The sequence below is a fragment of the Nyctibius grandis genome, chromosome 6 (genome assembly GCF_013368605.1).
Source record: "Nyctibius grandis isolate bNycGra1 chromosome 6, bNycGra1.pri, whole genome shotgun sequence".
NCBI classification, from domain to species: Eukaryota; Metazoa; Chordata; class Aves; order Nyctibiiformes; family Nyctibiidae; genus Nyctibius; species Nyctibius grandis.
In genome coordinates, this window is record NC_090663.1 from 10,480,514 (window position 1) to 10,505,747 (window position 25,234).

A 25,234-nucleotide genomic window follows, 5' to 3' on the forward strand; every position below is an offset into this window, starting at 1 on the left:
TGTGTGTGTACGTACGTAAAGGTGCGCGTGACACCAGGCGGGGGGTGGTGCTACGCGCATGCGTATCCCGCGTGGCTGAGCTCAGGGCTGGGCCCTCGCTCCGGGGCGGGCGGGGCAGCCCGGGAAGGGGCGGGGGCGGGGGCGGGGCAGCGGCGTGGGGACTGATGGGACGGATTCAAGATGGCGGCGGGGCGGCTGAGGAGCGCTCGCGGCCCCCTGCGGCGTCGCCCTCATTCATTGCGGCAGTGAGGGGCGGCGCGGCGTGAGCTGCCGGCGGCGCCTCGGCTGGCCTGAGCGCGCCGGGCGAGCGGGAGAGGGCGAGTCCGGGAGGAGGAGCAGGAGAGTCGGGCCCGCCAGCAGGAAGGCGGGCGCCGCCGGGCGTCTGTGAGAGGGCGGGGAGGAGTGGCGGGTCGGTGCTGCCGGCGCGGGCGGAGCGGACATGGCCACCATGGAGAAGCTGATGAAGGCCTTCGAGTCGTTGCGTTCCTTCCAGCAGCAGCAGGGTCCGGCTGCCATCCCCGAGGAGTCGCTCCAGAGACCGTGAGTGACCCGCACCCGGGGACTGGGAGGGCTCCCGAAGCGCTTCGGCGACATCCTCCCGTGCGCCGGGGGGAGGCCGCCCCGCCAAGGCGCTGCTGCTCGGGAGCTGCTGACAGCCCGAGGCAGCTGGCGGGGCCCGGAGGAGTTAGTGCCGGCGTGCGTCCCTGTCCTTGGCGGGCGGCTGTTCCTGCGGACGCGTCTGGGAGGGCTGCCTGCTCTCTTTAAAGTTTAAGCTGGGAGTAACTTTCCGGGCGAGCACATTTGAAAATGCAGCAGTATGGGTAGTGAACGGGAGATACAGGAATGCTCTGTGGGTTTCATAGGCTTGTTCTAGGAAGGAAAACTTTATTTTCAGCTAATACACTGCGGGAGAAAAGGCAAAAACCCCTAAGGATAACTTAAAGCACGAAACGTCAGAAAGTTAAAGTCTGAGCTCTGGTGCATCAGGGGGGAGTTCATGTGGATGTCCGTTTATGACAAACTTCATGTAAGGGCTTGTGCTGTGACTTGCTGTGCAGAGACCTGAGAGGAATTATTTTAAATATTCCTGATACCCTTTTGCTTTCTTAAATATTAGGGACAAATGCATTACATCCATGCGATATTCAGGTTTCCCACCTGGAGGCATTACTGGAGGACAAGCTGCTGTTCAGTACCACAGTGCTGCCCCTTCCATTTGCGTCCTCTAAAAATAACTTCTATTGAGCAGGTGAAAAGACACGAAGATTTTTATGGGATAAGTACATGAGTCATACTATTGCTTTTTCTCCAGCTCTTGGGGAGACGGGAAGCAGAAGGGTTGAGGAGCAGGTAACTTCTAAATTGGCAGTTTCATAGTGTTTTGGCAGAGGATGGTAAGCAGTGGAGCTGGGCTCTTGGCCACCTGCTCCCGCAGTACATTCTGACATGGATGCCAACTAAATTATCATGGCTGATAGTGTTTGGAGAGTGTTGTTTCAAACAGTCTCAATGCATTTCCACACTTTTTCGACATAATAGCTGAGAAAACTAATCTTCATTATGAGCTCATTGGTTTTAGATGCCTTACTGGTCTGCAGGGACTAATTTTTTGTGCTAGTACTTTGTGTGACGTGAAGGACAGATGGCCATCTCTTTCCAGTCTTTCCAATATGAGTTGAAATAAACCTGTCTAGAAAGTTACTGATGAGACAGATCATGGTATTTCAAAAGAAAGTCCTGAAAATCATTTGTGATGCTTGCTGAGGGATGTTATGCTTGGTTTGGGGGTCTGAATTTAGGTATACTCTGCTCAGAGCATTAAAAAATTAGGGTTGTAGTTGTTGACTTTACTTTGTGTTTAAAAATAGGCTGTATGTTTTCAGAAAGCTGATGGTATTGCATGCCCCCATACAAATTCAGTAACAGCACTAAACCTCATAGAAGCCTGTGAAAGGATGTTCTGGCAGTCTTTGCTGAAGTTTCCCAAACTTTTAGTGAAATACCAGGTGACATCTTGAATGTAATTCACAATACTGTCTGCTTTTTTTTGTTGGTTGGTTGGGGATTTTTTGTTTGTAATGGACTGGAAAGGAAAGTTGCCTCTGTGTTTGCCTTGTGTTTGGAGAGAGGAGTTCATCTTCGTTGTGGTTCTGTACAAAGAGCACTTAAATATTTTGTAGTTCTCTGTGGTAACTTCCTATCGTTCTATCTGTTTGCTGTTGGAAAAGGATGCGAGCTTACCTGTCAGTAATGAAAGAATAAATTAATTGGTGAATGTCATAGCATAAATGCTACTGGTTTGCTCTTTAACTGTTTCATTAGATATCTATTTGACACTGTCCATTAGATCAAAATTGTCCTGTTGCCTAAATTAGACAAGTGAGAAGCTGTCGTTCCTCAAGTTACAGAGTGATGTTGTTATTACAGGTGGTGTTAGACATTTTTTGTTGGACTTTTTTGCTACAATAAAAGTAAAACTAACTACTCACCTCTACCTTTTTTTTTCTTCCAAAAATAAGCTACTTTAGCTTACAACAACACAATGTTACCTCTACAAGATTAAAAATAATAGTCTTAAGAACATATTTCCTGTTGGAGTAGGCAAAAATGGCCTTTTAAATATTTTTGATAGAAACTGAGCATTCTACATCTGGTTAGTGAATGATTCCTGCTAAGGACTGTCTGTCTCCTGCTATGAAATGTTTTAAGATCACAGAGGTTGGGGTAGAGAAGACTTAAATGTTTGCACAACATGTATTTAAATTTTTCTTCAGTTTATTGTAAGACAATGACTTCTGAACTCTTGATAAAACCAATATACTGGCTTTACCTTTTTTTATTAAATTATTACTTGAATTTAAGCTTTTACCAAGAAGGTAAGAGCTTTTTCTGTTTTGAGAGATTTTAATCAGCAGTAATCATGTGTTATGCTTTTATTATGCATTACAGTCACATGTCAGTTTCTGGCCCCCTCTCTGGTCTCTTGCTGTTTTTTTTTCTTCTGTGAAAACTTAGGTTGAGCTCTCTTTTGTCATATGGCTTCTATACACTTCTGAGGCACCTTATTTTCTTCCGTATCTATTTTTAGCTTTTTCAGACCCTTAAATTTTGGTTGGAATTGGGTGCTTTGGGTTACAAAGCTCCCAGTAACTTAACATTTTATTAGTATGATGTAAAAATTCAGTTTACTCAGTGAAACTAAAAAGCAGATGGGCTGTCACACAACATCCTATATTTTACATTTTATTCTTTTCTACCTCTTACAGTGAGCTGAGGGTATGACTTGCTAATGTTTCTTCTGGGAAAGTATTTAGCTTTGATTTGGTTAATCCAAAGGTGGATTCTTCAAGTTTTCTCTTGTCAACTTGTTAGAATAGTTGATTATTGTAGTTGTTTTTAGTTGTGCCCTATTTTAATTTTTTTTCCTTACATTTGATTCTAACCATTACTTTTACATCAAAAGGTGTTGCAAGAGCCATAGTGCTCTCCACCAATATGCATTTTTCTATACTCATGAATTCTTCTGGATTTTTTATGTTTGACTGAAGCTGTGGTTGTAGATTGGTTTCATCAGCACTGTATGTAGAGGTATCAGGAATTTTTAGCTTAACTGAAGACAGCGTGAACTCTGTGGATAATGCCTCTTGCCCTGCTTATCGGTGATGGTTCCTAGATGTTTTTTTGGAGTTACCATTTCCAGGGTGTGTTGTAGACCTGTTCTAGTTAATTTAACTCTCCATTGTTGTCTGTGTTACTATACATTGTTCGAAGTGTCTGCCATGTTTGGGCTTAATTTATTTCTTGATTCACTCATATTTCTGTTTGTTATTAATAGCCTCTGTTTTGAGTATCCCATTACTTTTCTCAAGATTAATGGGAGGCTGTTTGGCTTGGCCCTTTTTCTTAATGCTGGTTCAGCTTTAGAGCTTCTGAACTCTTTTTACATATCCTTAATGCCAAGGCCTAATAAAAATCAGCATCAGTGAGCTGCGTCTGTTTGTAGCCACCTCGTCAGGCCTCGGAGTGCGAAACTATCTGGGCTTGCTCATTTTCTTATATTGTTTATTAATCTTCTTGGCTAGAGATTGTAGAAGCATGCAGAAGATTAAACTCCTCTGCATGTGAGATGAAGCTTTCCTGTAGGTGACTGCTACTTCCAATATCTCCTGCCTTCTGTTATTCATTGAACTGAAATGACCTTACACTTGGGGCTTGCTGCTTCAGCTCTCTTCTGAGAAATGTGTGATGCTGTCGTTGTCCCCCTGGGTATGCTCAGCAGCAGTTTGCCTGAGCACTTCATAATACTTCTGAACAGAGCTTTTTTTTTTATTTTCTTTAAAAAATAAAAAATCCTCTGTTCTATCTCTAGATACTGTTGTGTTATCCTTCTCCCTCTGTAGGCACAGGAAATGCGTGCGCGCGCATGATGTACATTGTTTGTCTTCTACTTTTTCTCTCATTTCTTCAAAGGCTGATTTTTTTGGAAGTTGAATAGCCAAATGGCAGATGAAAGATTCAGTACAGCAAACCTGGTTTGAATATTTGTTCTTCTTTCCCTTTGGATAGTAACTGACAGTCTTCACCTCTAGTTCCTGTTATTTCAGTTTAAATGGTAACTTGTTACCTATATGCATTCCTTCTAAGTTTTTGCATTAAATTTTCTCTAGTCAGGCCTTTTAAAATTTTTTAAGTTACTTATTTCAGTGAGGTGGTAGATTCAGTGTTAGGTGAGCTGAAGAGATTGATCTGTACTAGTTTGAGTAGTATTGAACACTAGTGGCTGCCTTGCTCAGGGGTATATTATGTGTAGGTAATAAAGAACATATTGCGGAATGAGACTGCTTTCAGAATATCTTTAATGTATTTTGTATCTGAAATAGCGAGCTTATGGGCAAGTTCAGACGTGCCTGTTCTGTTCTTGGATTGAGTGTGTACTGAAAATGGTGCTCTTGAGAGATGTGGGCAATGCTAGGTAACGTTATCATAGAAGTCACAGAATCACAGAATCAGCTAGGTTGAAAGAGACCTCTGGGATCATCGAGTCCAACCCTTGACCTAACACCACTGCATCAACTAGACCATGCCCATTCACATCAACGTGCTTAAGTTGCAAAATGAGTTAGACATTTTGGGAAGTATTTGCTGTTTTGTTAGAGGTGATCTGAAAGTGCTGGTTAAGACTGTGGTGCTTTTTCAAGATAGAAGGATGTTGTGTATCTTTGGTCAAATTCAGATTGGCTAACTAAAATGGGAAAAAAAGGCTTTTGTTGAGAACTATTCCTTAAACTTTTAAAAAGGGAAAGGATTTCTGGAGTGCGATGAGAGGAACCTTGGGAGAAAACCTGAGATCTTGGTAGCAAACACTTTTCAACCCTCCACTGCCAACCTGACAGAAGAAAAAGCACAGGGGTACTTGTGAAGAATGACTTTTTTTCAAAAACTATACTATTATTTGAGCTAAAGCTCTTAAATATTGCAGCTTAATTCTTCACAATTTTTGTCTAACAGTGTATTTTGAGTTAGCTTAATGTGCTTACTGGCTACTTGCTGTTGGTCCTTAATGTTGTGTTAACTATGTTAATGTAACTCAAGGCTGTTCACGTCGTTTTCCAACTTCTAGATTAGAGACGCTGTTTTGCTGTTTGATGGTTTTGCTATTTTTTGCTAAGACAGAAAATAAATGCCAAAAATACAGATGATCAGTTTTCCCTTGGAAAACAGAAGGGAAGATTTTTCTGAATGTTAGAGAAGGAGCAGGTACCTCCTTGTTGTGAAACAGACTCAGGAGAGGTACCTTTGGGTGTGCAGTTTAGCTCCAGTGTTGCTGGAGCTGGAGCTACTGATTAATTATTTAAAAGTAACATCTGCTTTCCTAGAAGTGATTCTGTGTCAGTAAAGTCAGTAAAGTAGGAGACACTGCGTACAACAAAATAAAATTTCACAGTCATAGTTGTGAATCTCACTCTGTTTTTTTTCAGTTCCTTTGTTGGGGATGGAGCAGGGAAGAAGCTTCTGTTCTAGACTCAGCCCTAGGATCTTATATCGTGTTGAACGTGAACGTTAAATGAATTTTGCAAAGTAGAAGCTTTTCATATTGTGCTCTGCATTGCTTATAGATATGCATTCTTTGATTCTGTGAATTGTATTCTCTCTATTTTACACTCATTTACTGCAAGCTGACTGAGCTTGGCCTTTCCTGGACTGTTCCATAGGGACATTATTCTTGATGAGTATAGACTGTGCCTAGAGCTTTACTATTTTTATAATTACAAAACCATTTGGAAGAATGATAGGATTGCCTTGGTGTCCTTTCCAGTTCAGATACAAAATGGTCAGTTTAATAGAACTGTTTCAAGAACTTGCTGGACAAAAAAGGTTGATATTATGTATGAGGAACGTGTTTTTGAAAGTGGTGGTTTTAGGTCTGCAAGACTTGTTCTCATGGCTTATTTTCCCCAACCATTTTCTTTCTGTCAGTTTCTTTATTTCAGCTTTGTTCTAGGTCTGCTCCACTTTTTCCCTCCTTTCCCTTTACTGCTCTTCATTTTTCAGTTTAGTTTCCCACATTTTTTCTCAGTGAAAGTTATGGATTTAATATGATATTCCCTGTTAAATGGTTCATTCTTTTTCTAAGTTTATATCCTTCCCTTTGCTTGTGTGCCTGCATGCTCTCAGCAGCAGTTAGTATATGAAGTCCTGGGACTACAAGTAGTTGGTATACAGCTGTTTATGTAATGACCAGAAGAGCGCATCTTTTTCTTGTATAATCGTTAGACACTGCTCTAGCAAGAGTGTTTAAATGGTCACTGCTTATTTTTGAAGTCTTATCTCAGACTCATTATTGTGTTCTTTTAGAAAGAAAGAACTTTCAACTACCAAGAAAGATCGAGTGAATCATTGCCTAACAATATGTGAAAACATAGTTGCTCAGTCTTTAAGGTAAGACAATGTCTTTAATTTACTGCGTTAACATGAATAGCTACTCTGAAGTGTTAGTTATTTGGAAGCTTCCTGATAATTGTTGATTTTTAAATGCTCAACTTCCGTTTAAAACTGAAGTGGCACAATTTTGTTTGTTTGGTTGTTTTTTTTTTATCAACCTAAAATCTAAGAAGTAATTTTATGTAGACATTATCCTTCTACCTCAGACAGAGAAACTGAGGCATGGAGGTCAAATACCCTGGCAGATTATGTAGGGAGGACCAGGGAAATGATCTCCCAACTCGTGATGAAGTGCTTTAATCCACTGAATGTCTTCTCCTCTTGTATAACTGTGTGTAATATATGTGTAGTTGGATCATGTGTAGTTGCTATCAAAAATAGCATTGGTGTTCGCTTTCATAGTGCACATTGTAATTTTCTAATGTTTGTTTGTTTAGAAATTCTCCAGAATTTCAGAAACTGCTGGGGATTGCTATGGAACTGTTCCTCCTCTGCAGTGAGGATGCAGAATCTGATGTCCGGATGGTTGCTGATGAATGCCTTAATAAAGTTATTAAAGTAAGATATACTGTACTACCAGATTTTACCTCTTGTTGATGCAGTGCCCTGTATGAATTCACACTGGTATTCTTTTAGTTGCTTTTCTTATTGTTGATAATATCTCAATGTAAGAGGCTAAGTAAGCTGCTTTACTAAATTCCGTATGTGCTCTTAGGAGAGCTTTTTATGCCCTGATCAAGATATCTAACTTGTCTTCTGTCATTCATTGTTCTGATCTATTACTTTCTTCAGTCATTCATTAACTTTGTTCTCTTAAAGTTAACCAAAACAAGAACATGGGCCTTTCTAAAATCTTTCTATATGGGAGGAATAATCTATTATTGTTCTGTAAGCATAAAGATAGTTAACATGAGGAAAAGTAAAAATATTATTAAAAAGCTGACTGAAAGATGTAGTGGCTTTTCATACCAAACTAGTAGCTGTAATTCAGGTAGTGTGATTTACTGAGACTTGGAGGAGGAGCTTTTAGGCAATAATTAGGATAAATGTGGTGTTCTGGAAATTGTTTATTACCCTACTGTGATCCAGAATGAAAGGCTTGTTGGAGAACAGCAGGTGGGCATTCATATGAGGTCAGGCAAGGTCTAAATCTTGATTCAGAGTACCTAAAAATGAACCTTTTGAGTAACTGCTGTGTCCTGCTGCTTCCAGGACAGGTTTACCTTCACCTGCCCTTTCTTTTTTTTTTTTTTTTTAATTTTTTTTTCCTGTTTCCTGAAATACTTGACCTTTGAGTCAATGTGATGTACCTGCATAATAAATCTAGTTTGATGTAAAGTTTAAGTGCTTTAGAAATATGCAAATAATAATTTTCTTTAGCATGAAGGGATGTGTAGAAGGAAGCAAACAAAACATCGTTATTTCTGTAGGGATTTCTCTCAGTTGAGTTCTATTTGTTTGATATGTGTATGAATTAAGTTTTGGGGGTTGAGCTTATGGCTGGAAGCTGTATAAAGAGAGCTTCCTGCTTACCTGGTGTATTCCATAATGATAGGGAATGAGGAAGTGCAAGTGTCTCTTGCTTTCTTTGTTTTGCCCTGTAGCACTTTGCTCTATTCATTCTGATTTAAATGTTTTTCCATTTGCAGGAGTTTAGCACTCCGTGAAATGCATACAGCATTATATAACTTAATTTGCTTTAAAAGATGCTCTGAAACCATTCTTAAGAATGCAAACTTAATTCCTTCTTTCCACCAAACTCTTCTGTAGTCTTGGTCTAAAATTGACCTCTTTAATTCACCAATCTATTTAATATTGTTGCTTTCTGGCAAATTTCAAGGTAGCTTGAAAAACTTTATTTTTTTTTTTAAAACTCTTTGTATGGTAGTTTGTTTTGTTTTAAAGATTAAAGTGACTTTAAAGGATAGAGTCTTCTATCAGTCATTAAGCTTACCAGTTGGTCACAGCTATGAAATGATAATAGTTGTGATATTCCAACCACATGGACGTATCAGACTGTTATCGAAGCTGGTCATGTTTGTATTCTGTTTCTATGTTTTATGCTGTGTGGAAGCAACTTAGTCTTTAGGCAGACACTCTCTCGTGTATAAATGCAGAGACAAAAAGATGTGCAATTTTATTTTTGGTTGTGCAAGTAGCAGTGATGCTTGTGATGGGTGGAACAGAGGCACTGGGCCCCTCAGCGTGCATGTTAGTCAACATTCAGCTTTTTTAGTACCTCAGGCACCTTAGAGATTAATTCTGTTGCTAGAAAGATGCTTTATATTTTCTCTCTTTAAATATAAGAATATAGGTGTAAGCATTACTTGTGTAATGTGTGTCTGTCTGGAGTTTATGCTCATTCGTATAATTAAAATGCTAACACTTCTGTGTAGACGAGGCTATAAACTGAAACAGCAAATAAGTTTAGATAAACAGGTTATCTTTAAGTATCACTACACTTACCTGTCAGAGCCTCACAGACAGCATAAATGGCTCAAAGTTTAAAGAGCTTTGGTTATACCTTTATTTAAAAGCAAAAATACCAAGTTGGGAGTTACCAGGTTTCTGCAGGTAAGGTGTTACTGAAGCCGTCTTTTTTTCTGAGGCTGATGTACGATGGTGTAGTATTCTCTGTGCTAATGATACTAGTGGGACTGTTCACACAGATTGGAGTGCAGTTGGTCTCAGTAATTGGCATTTATTATTTGTTGCAATTTAAAGTTGACTATGCTTATAGTTTTTTCCAATTGGGATGACTTTTTAGATTCTAGCCTGCTAAAAATACAGGTATACACTAGTAAAAAGAGTTGCTCCAGTTGAGTGTGTTGTAAGGACAGCTTACCCTTGAAGCCAAATAGTAGCTGGTGCCTTTTTGTGTTGCTTGGTGTCCTTATATACAGGGGCAGTGAACTTCCCATAAAAAACTAAGTTTTGTGAAGTAAGTGGGATTTATCCCTGCCTACTGTCGTCTAGGCACCTGCAGTTAATAGTTGGGATGCTTATGACAATATAAAGATATAAGCCAGATAAGATTTTTCTGGGGAAGGTAATACCATTTTATTATAGTGACTGATATAATTGGGGCGGGGGGGGGGGGGAGGGAATGAAAATTTGGGGCATACAATTTTAGACTAGGGGGATCATGCTCTGGAGGAGCCACTGTCCATGCTCCAACTACAATGTATGCTCTGTCGCAGTATGTGTGATTAGATCCTGGGATGCGATACTGCTGGTGTCCAGAACACCTTGTGGTAATAAATGGATGCAGAAAATAGACTGATTCATGAAAGAAGGATTTTTCAAGGGCTGTTAAAGGTAATTGTACAAATACAGCCTCAGTTTGAGAAATAGTAGGAGGCTACTTGACGGTGGGGATGTATAGCGGGGAATACCTCTCGCTGCTTGTGAATATTATTTTTGTGTTTTAATATTCTGTTCATGAGTATTCCTGGCGATTGCCAGAAAGCACGTTAGGTTGGCTCTGCTTGTCGTCTGATCCCATATGGCCTTTTTTAGGTGGAATGGGTAAAGCAGTCAATATTAACTGCAAATAACTGTTAAGAGTTTGTGGAATTTATCTGTGTTTCTGTTTTGTATTTGTGTGAAAGATAAAGGTGCCTCGTATTTAGCACTTTCCTGGCTGTACATCAAATACAGGGGCAGTTGGATAGTTCTGTGCCTTTTTTGAAGCTGTTTTATTGCAAGCGTAACTTTATTCCTGTGAAGTGCCTCCCCTCTGATACAGTATGTTCTCAATGCATTTTATTGCAGGCTTTGATGGATTCCAATCTTCCTAGGTTACAATTAGAACTGTATAAAGAGATTAAAAAGGTGAGTCTCTTGCTTCCGTGTCCTTTTGAAATATAGTATTTAGTAAGTGTTTTAGTATATTGGAATGTGGCGTTAGTGTAAATTAATAGTGTATATCTTTTAAGATCAAGATCAAAGCTTCACTTTGGAAGGATCTGTGACTGTTTAATGTGTTATTCTACCCAGTTCCTCAGTAGTGGCCCCATTGTTTAGATTTAACCACTGCTGAAAGCCTAACTGGCAGAAAATGTGTGAACAGCAGTCTGAGTTAACCTTAGTGACTCTACGCCTAAATGAATAAGGCATATTCATGTTTTTTGTTCCACTGACTGAGCTGGAAAGAATAACTTCAAGCAAAAGGATGGTGAAAAGTGGAGGACAGTGATGCTCTTGGTTTGACATAACTTCTTGGAGGAATTATTTAATCAAGACGTGAAGTGACCTGATACAAGTTTAACTACTTCGTTTTGTGAATGTGTGATGCGTACTTACAGCTTCTGTAAGAAGCATATGTAAAAATACTGAAGCATCTCTCTTTGCACCAAAAGTCACAATTTAATTATGTCCATGGGAAGAATTTTGGTAATAGCCTTTTCTAAGTATATGACTGCAGAAGAAGAATGCTGTGTTCAGGACAGTATCACTGGAATCATGTCTCTTGCATCTATAAACATACAGCAAGGCTTGTGTAAAGAGAAAATATAGGTGTTATTTGTTGGACAGTAATGCTATTGATTTTTGTTACATTTCTTTGGGAGTGATAGGACTCTAGAAAATAAAAGAAATAACAAAAGCAATGTGGATAGTTTTTCTTCTGTCAGATGTGGACTACTTGTAGGCCCTGTATGAATATCTTACTATATAGTTGTACCTTAATGTCGTGCAAAATTTTTGAGGGTATAGAAACGGATGTCTAATTAACAAAAAACAGCCAACATAAACAAAAATCGCTCTGAAGTTTCTGCATGTTATGACCAGGTGTAGGAGGAAATATCTTGTTGAGGTGGCATGTATTTCTTGAATAGTTGCTCTCAAATTCATGGCAGAGGCAAGTGAGAGAGGTAGCAGGCATAACAAAATCACCCAGCAGACTGAATTTTTTTTGTGCATCAGTTGGATCAATTTAGGAGCCATGCCAGAATCATGTTTGACTCTGAACCTGAAAAATGCACATTTTGTAATTCAGATGCAAGTTTTTTTTACATGTCATGCTGACAAGACTGTGAGCCTTTGATATACTAGCTAAAGAAAATAAGAAAGAAGTTATAGTTTCTAAGCATCTCAGCTCTGTCTTCAGAGGGACTTGATTTGAGAAGCATTTTGGTTAGGTTTGAGCTACATTAGGTACACAATTTCTCCTGGACACCTATTGGCTTCCATAGTTTTCTGTATTTCCAACAATACTAAGGAGCTTGACTATATCCTTAGACACTGGGTCTAAAGGCATTCTAGCTCAAGTCAGATGCACAACAGAAGGTGTCAGTACAGGCAGTACATGACTTCAGCATGCAAGCCATCATGAAGTCATACAGATCAATACATGGATTTTTTTTTTTGTGCACTCAGGAGCTGAAAGTTATTTGCATATCTCCACTGTTGTCAATTTTATGCCGCGTTTATATCTCTGCAAGTGCTCCAGTGATTTTTAGACTCTCTTATCATCAGTGTTTCTTTGTTGGTTGATGACTTTTTCTGTGGTATTTTAAGCTGATTTCAGCAGAGTGGAGATCTCAGATATTTCCTTCTCTTTCTTGGTGTTCCTTATTATTCATTTTGTGTCGCTTGGAAAATTCCTAATACCAGCTAGAAAAATTAAGGCAGTCATGGAGCTGACTTGAATTCCTTTTGGCTAAAGGAAATTTATGGCTTCCAGACACCTTACATTTTTATCTGTTTAAGTAAAAAGGTATAATTTTATCGTATATTATAGGTATTTTTTAGGAAATGGTTTTGCTTGATGTAATGTAACAGTTATATACTCTGTCTAGAATGGTGCTTCCAGAAGTCTACGTGCTGCACTCTGGAGGTTTGCTGAGCTTGCCCATCTAGTTCGGCCTCAAAAATGCAGGTAAACACATCCTAGTAATGAACTTGCCAAAGAACATTTGACAAAACATAGATGTTAACAAAATGTTACTGTTCTCAGGTTTTAAATATGTAATTGGGAGGCTGGAAGAATTTCTGTCACATTATTCTCTGACATAGCTTTATTTGATTAGCTGGTTTTCTCTTAGCGGAGTTTTAGTTCTGTGCTTTACGTGACTCTGGGGGAAGGGGGGAAAAACTTGTGAGAGTATGAATTAAAAATGTTTAGATGAGTACAGTTGTTCTGATCTCAAATTAGTTTTTCTCCTTTGCCTTGCTTAGGCCATACTTAGTGAATCTTTTGCCCTGTCTAACACGAATAAGTAAGAGACCCGAAGAATCGGTACAAGAGACACTAGCTGCGGCAATACCAAAAATCATGGCAGCGTTTGGCAATTTTGCAAACGACAATGAGATTAAGGTATCTTTCTTTAACCTGTTAGTGCTCCCTGTTACATCTCAAAGCACAGTAAGCTATCAGTGTTACCAATCAGATGTTACAGGAAGCAGTGTTATAGCTGCATGTCTGGATTAAGGCAAAAGTTGCCCTTGCTTCATGTACGTTATGTAATGCTTTGAATGAATGAAAAATACATTTGCTGACTTCTTAATTCACTTTGGTCTCCTTTTCTTTCTCATAAAAAGTGAAGTAAGATATCTTCTGTTTTTAGGTTTTATTGAAGGCTTTCATAGCTAATCTTAAATCCAGTTCCCCTACTATCCGTCGAACAGCAGCAGGATCAGCAGTAAGCATCTGTCAACATTCGCGAAGAACGCAGTATTTTTATGCCTGGTTATTGAATGTACTTTTAGGTAAGATTCAGGAAAAATATTAAGTTTGCTTCAGGTATAAGTAACATGATTTTTTTTTCCATGTAAGACACTTTTCATATGTGAGAGGTTTTCAGGCGAAGCAAGGATACTTAGACCACCAGTTACATTGCTAATGCTTTCTCTATGTTGTATTAAGTTAGATGAAGATATGACTAAAGGTATTTGCATCGCTGTGTGTGCTGCAATGCTAATTCAGTAACATTGAAAAGAAACAGCCAAAGCTAGGGAAGCAAGTAGCCTGTTGGAAAACGAGGAGGTCTAGGGATTCTGGAAGAACTTGCTCAGGAGTCTGAAGTCTTGCATTGTTCAGCAGCTTGGTTGTTAGTGCAGCAGGTCTGAGGTGGAGGATATGACTGCTATTCTCTGGGTCATGAACACGTACACTGTAACCTTTTTTAGAAGAAGTACCATGTAGATTCTTTGTTGAAAACCTAACTTAGACCAGAAATGGATTTTTTTTTTTATTTAAAACCATGCAACTTTGCATCAGGTATTGCTTCTATATTTCTTCAGCTGGGAAGTTTGCATGGTCTTTGGGGTGTTTTGTGACTCATGATAATATGCTTGTCTGGATTGTAGTGGAAACTTTTGCCTCGGTTCTGTTACTGACGAGGAGTTCTTTGCTGTGCAGACTATATTGCAAAAGGAGAGGTAAGGAAGACCAATAGACATATAAAGCATTATCCTTGTTAGCCTTGCTTCTTTTAAGAACGGGTGAGAAATTCAAATGCCACATAGTGACTTTCCTCATTCTGTGTGACTTGAAAATTATGTATTTCTGTGCACACATTGTTCCTTCCTGCCTCAAAGGTGATGTTTTGTAATGTCCTGTCAATGGTACTGAATTCAGACAGGAGCACTAATAGGAACTCCACGAATTGATTGTGATATTTTTTTTTTTTTTTTTTTTTTTCCCCTGCATAGAACATTGTGTTTCCTTACATAACTTATATTTGTTCTTAATATGTTTTGGGTTTGACTCTGTGATTAGCAGGTAGGTATATGGAACAAGGTTCCCAATACTTGAGGGAGGAGGTAAAAGTGTAAATGTCATTTATTAGGATAGTAGCACCTGTATATTTGAGGGAATTATGTTTGGCCTTAATTAAACTGCCAAGTGGAGAGAGGAGGCAGATGAGTGGAGCAAGAGAGTCTAGATCACTTGATGAAAGCATCAGGTATTGTGAAAAAAATTTTTTTTTTTGTGCTTTTTATTGCATGAGAAGAGGTAGGGAACACAGAAGGTGAGACAGGGTCCTCTGACCGTTCTTCCACATTTCTTAAATCATTGTCAGAAATATGAGATAATGTGTACTTTCAAATGCTTCTACATTTAGAAGGCATTCTTAAGTTTCTGCTAGGTTTTATTTTTCTTTTTTTTTTTTAAAAGAAGCTATGGTATGGACTACATGAAATAACATTTGTGTTGAAACTAACAACTGTCAATAAGTGATTTGTCTGCTTCTTTTCTACCTCCAGGATTATTGGTTCCTGTGGAAGATGATCATCCTACTCTTCTAATTCTGGGTGTTTTACTTACGCTAAGGTATCTCATACCTTTATTGCAACAACAAGTAAAGGATACCAGCCTGAAAGGCAGTTTTGGTGTAACACGAAAAGAAACAGAGATTTCACCTTCACCAGAACAACTTATACAGGTAGAATATGAATAATAACCCTAACCTTAAGAGTACTAATTGGAAGGGAAAGAAAGAAATCTTGCATATAGTGTGATACAGCACTAGTTTGATGTTGAACATTCTGAATCCTTTTCTCAAATTCCTGTTCATCTTCGTAAATGATCCAGTGGCTGGAATTATTGATAAATAATGTTAATGACCAGAAATCCCAGAAAAATGTATCAGAAGTACTTGTTAGGTGTTCCTAAAGGAGCTAAAGAATCGTTATGGTGTTCTTTGATGTGATTCCTCCTTCCATAACAATAAAGAGAAACAACAGACTTCTACCAAAAAAGGCAGTTGAATGGCTTCAATTGACATTTTCCTCTTGGAAGAGTGTGGTGAAGATTAGATATAGGAAACTTCAGTCATTTTTAATGCATTGCTGAAATTTAATGTGGTATATGAGAAAAAATGTAGTCTATGTCTGCATAGAGACATACTCCATTACTTTGTTGGGTTTTAGGTTTATGAATTGACTCTGCATTACACCCAGCATCAGGACCACAATGTTGTGACTGGAGCTTTAGAATTATTACAACAGCTCTTTAGAACGCCACCACCTGAACTTCTCCATGCCCTGACCGCTTCAGGGGGCATTGCTCAGGTCAGTGTATCCAAAGATGAATCTGCCAGCAGGAGCCGCAGTGGGAGCATAGTGGAACTTATAGGTAAGCTATATTTTTGGTAATTTGAGTAAAAGGAGATGAACATATACCACTAGCTCTATTTCTCAGTGTTAGCCAAAAGTATGAAGGATAAAATGAAATGTATGAAGTTATGCATGACTTTTTTTTTTCCCCAGGTATGGTAAAAGGTGTTTTTCCTCCTTTAAGTGGGTATATGTTCATTGAGTAATGACAGACTCGGAGTATTTTTTTACAGTTTGTGTTGATGGGTTTTTTTGGTTACATAGAGCAAGTTAACTGTGGTGACAGATTTTTTTTTTTTTTTACCCACAAAATTAATATTCTTCTCACCAAGCATCTGACAACTGTGAGTCATAAAAAGCTCATCTAATCAGAATTTAACTGTTAGCTCCTTGCTGAATACCCAAACCAGCATGAAATTAAAGCATAACTTAAGTTTATCCATAACTTTTAAAATCAGCTATCAGTGTTCTTGTCTGTGAAGTGCATGTTCTTAAAATTTTCTTTTAAGTGCTACTTACCTGTTTCAAAAGAATCAATCTCTGATTGGATGTCCATAAGGACTTCTGTATGGGACTAATGAATCATTCTAATATTGCTGCTATTAGAAGGTAATTCATTAGCTGGAAGCTATCATAGCAGTTAAACTTAAAGCATATTTTTCTAAAAAGCAAACTTTGCACAAGTGGCATAGAAAAATAAAAGTCATTTGATGGCAAATGATCCAAAAAACTTGGACTTCAAAAACAACAAGTTTACTATTTCTTTGTGGCTTTGGGCATTTTTTTTTCTTCACATTTGTGGCTATTAGAATTCCTTCATGATTGCAGCAGCTCTGTCTTTGCCCTGATCTGTTACTTTCTGTGATTTGCAGCTGGAGGGGGGTCTTCATGCAGCCCTGTTCTTGCGAGAAAGCATAAAGGTGATTATTTTCAAAAACAAATCTTTAATTGCATTTCTTTCTGATTTTTTTTTCTTTTTTTTTTTTCCTTCCCCCTCCCCACTTCATTGTCTTGCTGAACTTTGGTCTTCATTCACAATTGCCTTTGTGTTATCAGCTGAGCTTAATAACTGGAAATCTTAAAAGAATTCTGATGTGATTTCTGATATTGCAATCAACGTATTCTAAAATTATTCAAAGCAGTACAATTCTTATTTTTGCTGTAGTTCACGGGCAAAATTATGATGATGAATATTGATGCAATTTTCGCTTTTAAAGAGCAAATCTAAAAATAGTCTCTCTGAACAGGGCATTCTTCCTTTTGATGGTAATACTTAACCTTTAATATAACTCACAAAATAGTTAACCTTCCTGGTTTTGTTAGGCCTGTTTTTTTTTTTCTTCTTTCACTAATGCATGTGTATGTTTGCATGCTTTGATATGATGCTTTTTTAGTTCTTTTTCTGTTCTTGATGATTAATGCTATTCATTTTGTGTTTTACTATGTATATTTTCATTTCTTCAATACGTAATTCATTTAGCGGGATTTTAAATAATACAATTTGCTCTGAAGTATTCTTTTCCCAGTTTGTGCATGAAAGTACTAGATATCTAGTTATACGTTTACAGTTTGTTTAAAACCAGTCATGTCAGTACTAGATTCACTCGTTGCAGCTGCATAACAGTTTCATCGCCTGTTTTAAGTGAGCAAAATGTTGCTACTGCAGTGGAACTATGCATGCGTGTAGTGCAGTCAGTGCAGGCATAGTAAGCAGAGAGATGTGTGATACTGAAAATAAAAACTTCAAGGAAAAGTAGTTTAAGACTAAATAAGATTATACAAACTTTAAGGACCATCATAGCAACTCCTCTCATTTTTGTGTGAAAGGAATCTCATAATGGTTAAAGAATATACCTGTATGCTTTAAGAATATACCTAAATGTGCAATAGTGGTTAGAGCTGAATGAAATAGTGCTTACAGATGCAGTGATAACTTCTAGTTTAGAAACAAGAGTGAAAGAAAGGGTGTTCTGAAAGTAGATATCGCTGCAGCATTCAAAGGTGAGACAGACTGCAACAAATCAGAATAACAATGCATAACACTTAAATGAAAAATGGTAAATCATTGTGATACTTTGAATTGTTCATAGTCTTCAGTGTAACTTTGAAGTATTAATAATAGTGTAAATTCAATTAAAGTACTTGTTAAAACACTAACCTTTCCTTCATTCAGTGGGAATACGTGTACGAGTCATCAGTTTTTATCCTTTTTCAAGATCATGGTATGAAGATTTTGCAGTCTAAAACAATGGCATAAACAAATTTGAAGAAATCTGTTCATGATTTTGTTTTGTACAGGTTTAATTTCAAATTGTGAATTGTTCCTTTCCTGCTGCCCTCCATTGTAGAAAGGAGGGGAAAATCAAGCCTGTTCCCGGTTCTTACTTGAAGACATTTTGCAATCTACTACCACATAGAGTAGTAGGCTTCTGCTGTTGGCCATGGGTGAAACTTCTCTAGCTGTAATACTTCTTTGTGTGCAGGGGTATAAAATGAGGCTGATCTACAGAAATCTGTGACACTAGTCTCAGAACTCAGATATTCCGTGTCTTTTCAGTCTTACTGCTTCAGACCAACTTTAGTTTTGAGCAGCTGGCCTGTGTTTGTTTATGTTTCATTTTCAGAAAATTACTTGCAAAAAAGGCTGAAAAATCATTTCAAAATGAAAGCCTGTGTTCTGCATCTTAACTGAACTTTTTTTCCAAATAGTGGAAAGTATCTTGTTTTATATACTGCAGCTTGTTTTACATACTCCTTTAAACATACAAAGCCTGATATGCCTCATAAGTGTTTTTCAGTGTCCTTCCTCTTTTACTTACTTTTAAAGGTGGAAAGCTGTGGAAAGCAGAATAATATCCTGGTTTGTTTCAATGAAATGGATTTAAATGTGAGAAAGAACAGAGATTAATGTACTATCTTTCATGCTTTTTGATGGGAACTCCTAGCAGGATTTTACTCATTCTTTCGTAGGAGCGTGTAATTCTCAATTAATTACTGTTATTTTGCATAGAACTTACATGGAAATGTCATGGTTACTTTTCTGCCTTATAGGTTTGAATAGCATAAAACGTACTTTTTTGGAGGAAGACAGTTCTACAGTGTTACTGCTGTGTATGAAAGCAGTTGTGATAGAGAAATTTAATACAAAAGTCTGTTAATGCTTTTTACCCCCCGATGACTTAAATGAGATGCAAAAGAATTCACCTAGAGGTATCAAAATATTGGTATCTTGCATGGTGAATCTAGTGAAGCTTATTCTAGATAGCAAAACAGTCTTATCTCAAAAAAGTTATCATGAATCCCTCCTCTGTCTCAGCAAGTGACTTGGGAGATCCAGAAGGACAGGCTTGGTAGCTTCCTCTGCACTCTGTGTCCGGTCCCATTTACAGACTTTTCAGTGCAGTTGTGTCCTTGGCTGGCTCCAAGGCAGTGTGCATCTGCAGGTATCTTTCTCTTTCCACTGCCTCTATTTTAAATAGATATAACTCTGTGAGTAAGAGAACTCTGTGATGATTGTTAGGTTATAAGTGGTTCTCATTTTTCCTATGGCAAAAGCCTTTCTGAAGATTTTTGGCTTGTCCCTGGATCTTAATGGCTGTTGTCCATGGTTCATCACCCTGTCCCACTTATGTTGTCTTGTGCTTCTCGTCTGTGCTGCTCTTCCCCCTAGGCATTTTCCATTCTGTTATCATTGGAGTTCCAAGGCCCAAACTGCAAGTAGCCTTTGATAATTTTCATAACCTTAAGGAGGAAGAGGTTATTTATTCTATATGTCTAGCAGACATCCAGATGCCAGGTATCCAGTCCTTAGTAATAGGACATGCTTGATGAAATTAATGGGATCTTAAACTTAGTCCACAAAAATAAACTAGAATGAATGAGGTCATAAGTAGTTTCCTAAATGATTATACTGTGTTGATTACTTACCTGTGTGTTTCCTTGTCAGTGCTCTCTGTTTCTCTCCTGATCAGATAGTGAGGGACTGGATATTCACTTTCTTCATTCCTTTGTCTTTTCCATCTGTTGCCTGTCATAGCTTTGAAAAATTATTGGATAAACTTTTTAAAAATAGATTTCACATCAAACTGACTTCAGCTGTTCAGCATTTCAAGTGATTACAGTTTTGGAAAACTGTAAAGGTTTTTCTTATGTCACTTCTCAGGTAAAATACTTCTTGGTGAAGAAGAAGGTTTGGAGGATGATCCTGAAACCCGATCAGATGTCAGTTCTGCATCGTTTGCAGGTAGGTGCACTTCCTTTAGCAGTGCAGTCAATCTGTGTTACTATACATGACAAATCCATTCTTTTATTGCTGTATAGAAAATATAGAAGTTACGTGTTACGGTGACTAGGAAGTGGATGGGCACTCAGAAGACATGCTAACAAAACTGAAACCATAAATACTTCTGGGTATAAAACTTATACTTAGCTAATGAAGTTGACTGTTTTGGTTTTTTTTTATTGGATAGCTGTCATATGGAGCTATTGGTATAGCTGGAATGCATCTTACAGATGCTTATTTCCCTACCTGTAGTTTAACTGTTTAGTTACACACTTTCCTTAGCCTAGTTTAATATGTGACTTAGTATGTGGTGTACATACCAAGTGTGAAACAAAAGTTTAAACACTTGGTTGACTCATAAGTGTCTGTGTTTTGCAGCTTCTATGAAGGGTGAGATAAGCAGTGAACTAGCTTCTTCATCCGGTGTATCGACAGCGGGGTCAGTAGGGAGTTCAGCTGCTGATCCTACTGGACATGATATCATTACTGAGCAGCCACGTTCTCAACATACGTTGCAGTCAGACTCTGTAGACCTGACAAGCTGTGATTTGACAAGTACAGCTACTGAAGGGGAAGAAGATGATGTGCTTAGTCGGAGCTCCAGCCAGATCAGTGCTGTCCAGTCAGATCCCACTATGGACTTGAATGATGGTACTCAGGCTTCTTCACCGATTAGTGATAGTTCTCAGACCACTACAGAAGGTCCAGACTCTGCTGTAACCCCTTCGGACAGTTCTGAAATTGTAAGTGTGCAACGGGCAGAGGGGGGATCCCCTTCTACTGAGGGGCCCGACATATCTCAGAGCTCTTCCATGGAGGGCCCAGACTTGGATTCATCTACTTACTCGTCTTCTACTTTTCCATCCTCAACTAGTAACAATGGAAAGGTCAGCAGCTCATACCTCTGTTGGAGAGCTTGACCTCCTTTTAACACTTTCACTTCAGCAGTAATTAAAAACTACAAAGCTGTAATCAGTGTGTTCACTGGGTAGGTCATATGAGGGCATTAACAGATTGTCATTCAATGGAAAAATGTCAATATCAAAGGCTTGACATAAATATATCCTCTTGGTAGCATATCCTTCACTTTTTATATATACGTTAGTAATTGTTTTGGTGCAGGAGGACTAATGGAAGTGTTAAAGGGTGAACAGTCTATTTGGAATGATAGAGGAATACTTTTGGAACCTAATGCTTCACGTCTTCTGCCTGTGCTTTTTCACTTGGCAGCACAACTCTTTTTTTTTTTTTTTCTTTTTGTTCCGTCTTAAGGATTTCTTCTATACTGAGCAAATACTGCATGATTTACTGATGTAGCAGTTACATATCTAATAAACACCTGAAATGTGCAGACAAGATAGCTATTTTAAGAAATTTGTCTCTGTTAGGCAAGTGTATTTTGAGTTTGTAGTAAAAACACCAAAAATAGAGTTACTGGGAGCAAGAGCAGAAAATGCAAAAAGGGATAATTTAGAATTTCTTAAGTTCTCTTTTTCAGTTATCAAAATTTTGACTTAAGTTTGCTGATAGTAACTTTGGAAGAGTAACAGTCTCCTACCACTACAAAAAATGGCAAAGTTACAATTATGACAAGCAAATACTGCAGGCGTGAGGATTCAAGAACCAAAGGAGTGATGATAATTGCTCTGTCTCTGAATTAAATGTAGGTAGTGCAGAGGCCAAAGTGAGCAGGCATTTATTGACAAGTTGTTTATTGGCAAGATGCATTTCTTACAAATTCTTGTCAGACTGTTGCATATGTCAGTTTGCAAACTGTTTACAAGCAGTAATGACAAGTAAAATTATTTTTTCATAATTGACAGACTAAGTGGTTGTCCCACTTACCCACACACAGGCTTTTTAATGAACAATTTCCAAGTGCTTATAAAGTCAGGGAGTAACTGAAGAAGTATCTTGTCTTCTGATAAACTTATACAATGAAATTTTTTTTTTCTTTTAGTGTCTTTTATTATAGTTATTATTTTTTTTGTCGCTTATGGTTACTTTTCCATATTCCTACTGCCTATATATTGCATTGCGACCAAGGGTCAAACTCTCTTCTAGAAGCGTCCATTTTAGTAGTCTCCGGTTGAGAATGAAGGATTTAAAATATGTTTAAACATATTTGTCTTTTTTTTGTGTGTGTGTTCTCAGTTTGACTTTATGTATCCAGGACAAGTGAGGTTACGGGAGAGTTTGACAGCAAGGGACAAGTTCAATTTGTAACAGTAAAGGTGTAACTGCTGAGATAGAGGGACGGTTGTGTCTGGGATAAGGGAGGAAGGAGAGCTGCAGGGGAGGCAATGCACCAAGTGTTCGACTTTCTTACTGTTAATACCCAAGTTCATGGCTCAAGTGGGAGACTGTCAAATGTAACTATGGCCTCTAATAGCCCAAATGCTGGAGTAGAAGGGAACTGCTTTGGGGCATGCACGCAGCTGTACACTAATATTTATCAGGCTCATATTTGCTTTCAAATTATTTCTAGATTACTAACACCGCATGTCTGAGATTTAATACTGTGTGTTAAGCTAAGTTATTTTAAGTCCTGTACTTGCACTGTGTAGGTTCTGGAGGGTGCTGAAGGACAATATTCTGGAATGCAAATTGGGCAGCTGCAGGATGAGGAAGATGAAGCTGCAAATATTCTCCAGGATGATTCATCAGAGTCTTTCAGAAATTCTTCTGTTGGTATGTTGATAAATGGGGGGGACGGACAGATGGGCACAGAACTGGTGGCACCTTTAAGGCAGGTGCATCTGCTGTCTAACTCCTAAGGGACTGAAGGCTCATGTAATGGATATGAAAAACGGATCATTAGATTGAAATGTAAAATAAGGAATATATTTCAACACTTCTAATGAATAACTTGTTTTCATCACTGCTAATTTATTTTTCATGTTTGTATAATTAAGTTCAATTAAAGTGCTTTTAATTTGCATCTGAAATGGTATTTCATGAATTGCCTTTTTCTAAAGCTCTTCAACAGCCTCACCTGTTGAAAACCACGAGCCATAGTAGGCAGCCTTCTGATAGCAGTGTAGACAGGTTTGCATCAAAAGAAGATGCAGCAGATCCTGGTGATCATGAAAATAAGGTGAGTAGTCACAGTAGTCTGGTTTAAAGTTTAAAACAACTAGTTTTAAAAAAAAAAATTAGTTATGATCATGTAAATTAGTGGTAAATGTGGGTAGCCTGTATATGTGGTGTACTTCATCGTAGGTCAAAATAACTAAGGTTGAATAGTAAATCTGAGTTATAGCCTGAATTTCATTTAACATAAGGTGAATATACAAGTGTTGGTATCTCGAATGCAATTCCCAGCAAAACCATAACAGAACATAAACTGCTGAGAAGGCAAACCCCATTTGGCTGTGCATAACTAGGGTACACTGATACTTTGTTACCCAAAGTATCTTTGTGCTGGTTGCTAGCTGTGTAGGTAACTTTATGATCTCCTCAGAATTTATGCCTTGCTGTTTAAGCCTCTCGTTCTGCAAGAGGCTCACACCATTTTAACCACAGGTTACTGATTTCCTTACTTTTTTTTTTTTTTTACTTTAGCTTTGGACCTTGTCCTGAGCTAGGGCAAAAGGAGTTTTGTTTCTGGCAGGCAGAGTTAGATCAGCTTGGGCTACTGGGGAACTCTAAATGTGAAACTGCAGAAGGTTTTCAGCCTTATTTGGAAACAACTTAGGAATTAATTGCTTCTCATACAGAGTTTCCAAAGATTATTATTTGGTGACAAAAAGTGGTTTATCAGACTCCTTCAGATGTGAACAGCAAGTGTAGGTAATTCAGAAAAATCTACAGAATGGTGGTTGTTTCTGTGATAAAATTAAACCAATTCTGATACTGGATACAAGCTTCCCGAAAGCATTATATTTTAAGGCCTTTTTTGGAATATGTATTAAACACGTTTTGTATTACAACCTTTATAAGTTTGGGGATGTGCAGTATTTCTAAATGCTGTTGTGCTTAATACTTTATTTAAATTGAAGACTAATTTTTATCTATATAAAAATTGTGATTTGCCTTCAATAGCCGTCCAGGGTAAAGGGAGACATAGGTCACTATACCGATGGAAATTCTGCTCCTTTAGTGCACTGCGTTAGACTTCTGTCAGCCTCTTTCCTACTTACTGGGGAGAAAGGAGGTAAGTTTCTGTTCAGGACTCATTGGTTCATTGTGTCTCTCAATGTACAAAGTTGGAAATGTGATCAGTTCGCTCTGTCTAGTTTTAATCTCACTTTATGGGAGATTTTGGGGTTGGGGCATTTCTGTGACAGTCCTGATTTAAATGTTCACACCAGAGTACAGAAAAACATAAAAACACTTAAAATTTATGCTGTTTTACAATGAATCCTGTTTTGAACTATTGGGCATCTAAAGAAGTGTTATGGTAACTTAACCTGTAATTCAAATACTTAATTACATTTACAATTTGTAAATTCTTGTGAGACTTAACCTGTGAGACCCTGACGGTTTATAGATTGCGTGAAGCTGCGAAGACAATCTAATATCAGTATTTCTTTTTATCAGTGTGGAGTGCCCAATTTGTCCACTATAAAAGTATAAATACCTCAGTAAGGAAACAATTTTCTGAGTTGCAGTTCATTTTGTGGGAACTCCTAAAAACAAGTTCAGAAGAATATAGTTCTTTCAAGTAGTTGTCTTTGTATTATTACAATTGATTTTGTTTTCAATGCCTAATTTGTTTTAATTAAAACAAGATTAAAAGTATCGTTATCACTCAGTTGTGTTTGAATTCCATGTTAGTTTTTTTGAACGTACCTCAGGTAGAGGAAGTGCTGTTTTACCCATTTGTGTTTGGGAACTGTAACTTTGTATTTTAAATGATTCAGCTGTAGTAAAGCAGAGAATTGACCTAAGGTTTTCAAAGACCTTGCTGAAATCTCAAGTTGAACTTTTTTCTCTGCTCTTAAC

At 38.1% G+C, this 25,234-nt stretch overlaps 1 protein-coding gene across 5 annotated transcripts in view; it reads left to right on the plus strand.

The window, feature by feature from the left end:
• The first annotated feature begins 179 nt into the window (after positions 1-179).
• HTT (huntingtin) overlaps positions 180-25,234 on the plus strand; it is a 93,160-nt gene continuing 68,105 nt past the window's right edge. For 3 of the 5 annotated variants that reach the window (XM_068404284.1, XM_068404285.1, XM_068404287.1), the window contains exons 1-15: positions 180-540; positions 6,856-6,939; positions 7,380-7,500; positions 10,717-10,776; positions 12,744-12,823; positions 13,123-13,261; positions 13,512-13,653; positions 15,154-15,332; positions 15,820-16,024; positions 16,878-16,925; positions 20,168-20,248; positions 20,666-21,030; positions 22,855-22,978; positions 23,266-23,384; positions 24,332-24,443. In XM_068404284.1, coding sequence (XP_068260385.1) covers positions 440-540; positions 6,856-6,939; positions 7,380-7,500; positions 10,717-10,776; positions 12,744-12,823; positions 13,123-13,261; positions 13,512-13,653; positions 15,154-15,332; positions 15,820-16,024; positions 16,878-16,925; positions 20,168-20,248; positions 20,666-21,030; positions 22,855-22,978; positions 23,266-23,384; positions 24,332-24,443 — 1,960 coding nt within the window. In that variant the 5' untranslated portion in view covers positions 180-439. Of the gene's footprint in view, positions 541-6,855; positions 6,940-7,379; positions 7,501-10,716; positions 10,777-12,743; positions 12,824-13,122; positions 13,262-13,511; positions 13,654-15,153; positions 15,333-15,819; positions 16,025-16,877; positions 16,926-20,167; positions 20,249-20,665; positions 21,175-22,854; positions 22,979-23,265; positions 23,385-24,331; positions 24,444-25,234 lie in introns of all 5 variants that reach the window. The other 2 variants (XM_068404283.1, XM_068404286.1) reach the window with 2 other exon arrangements.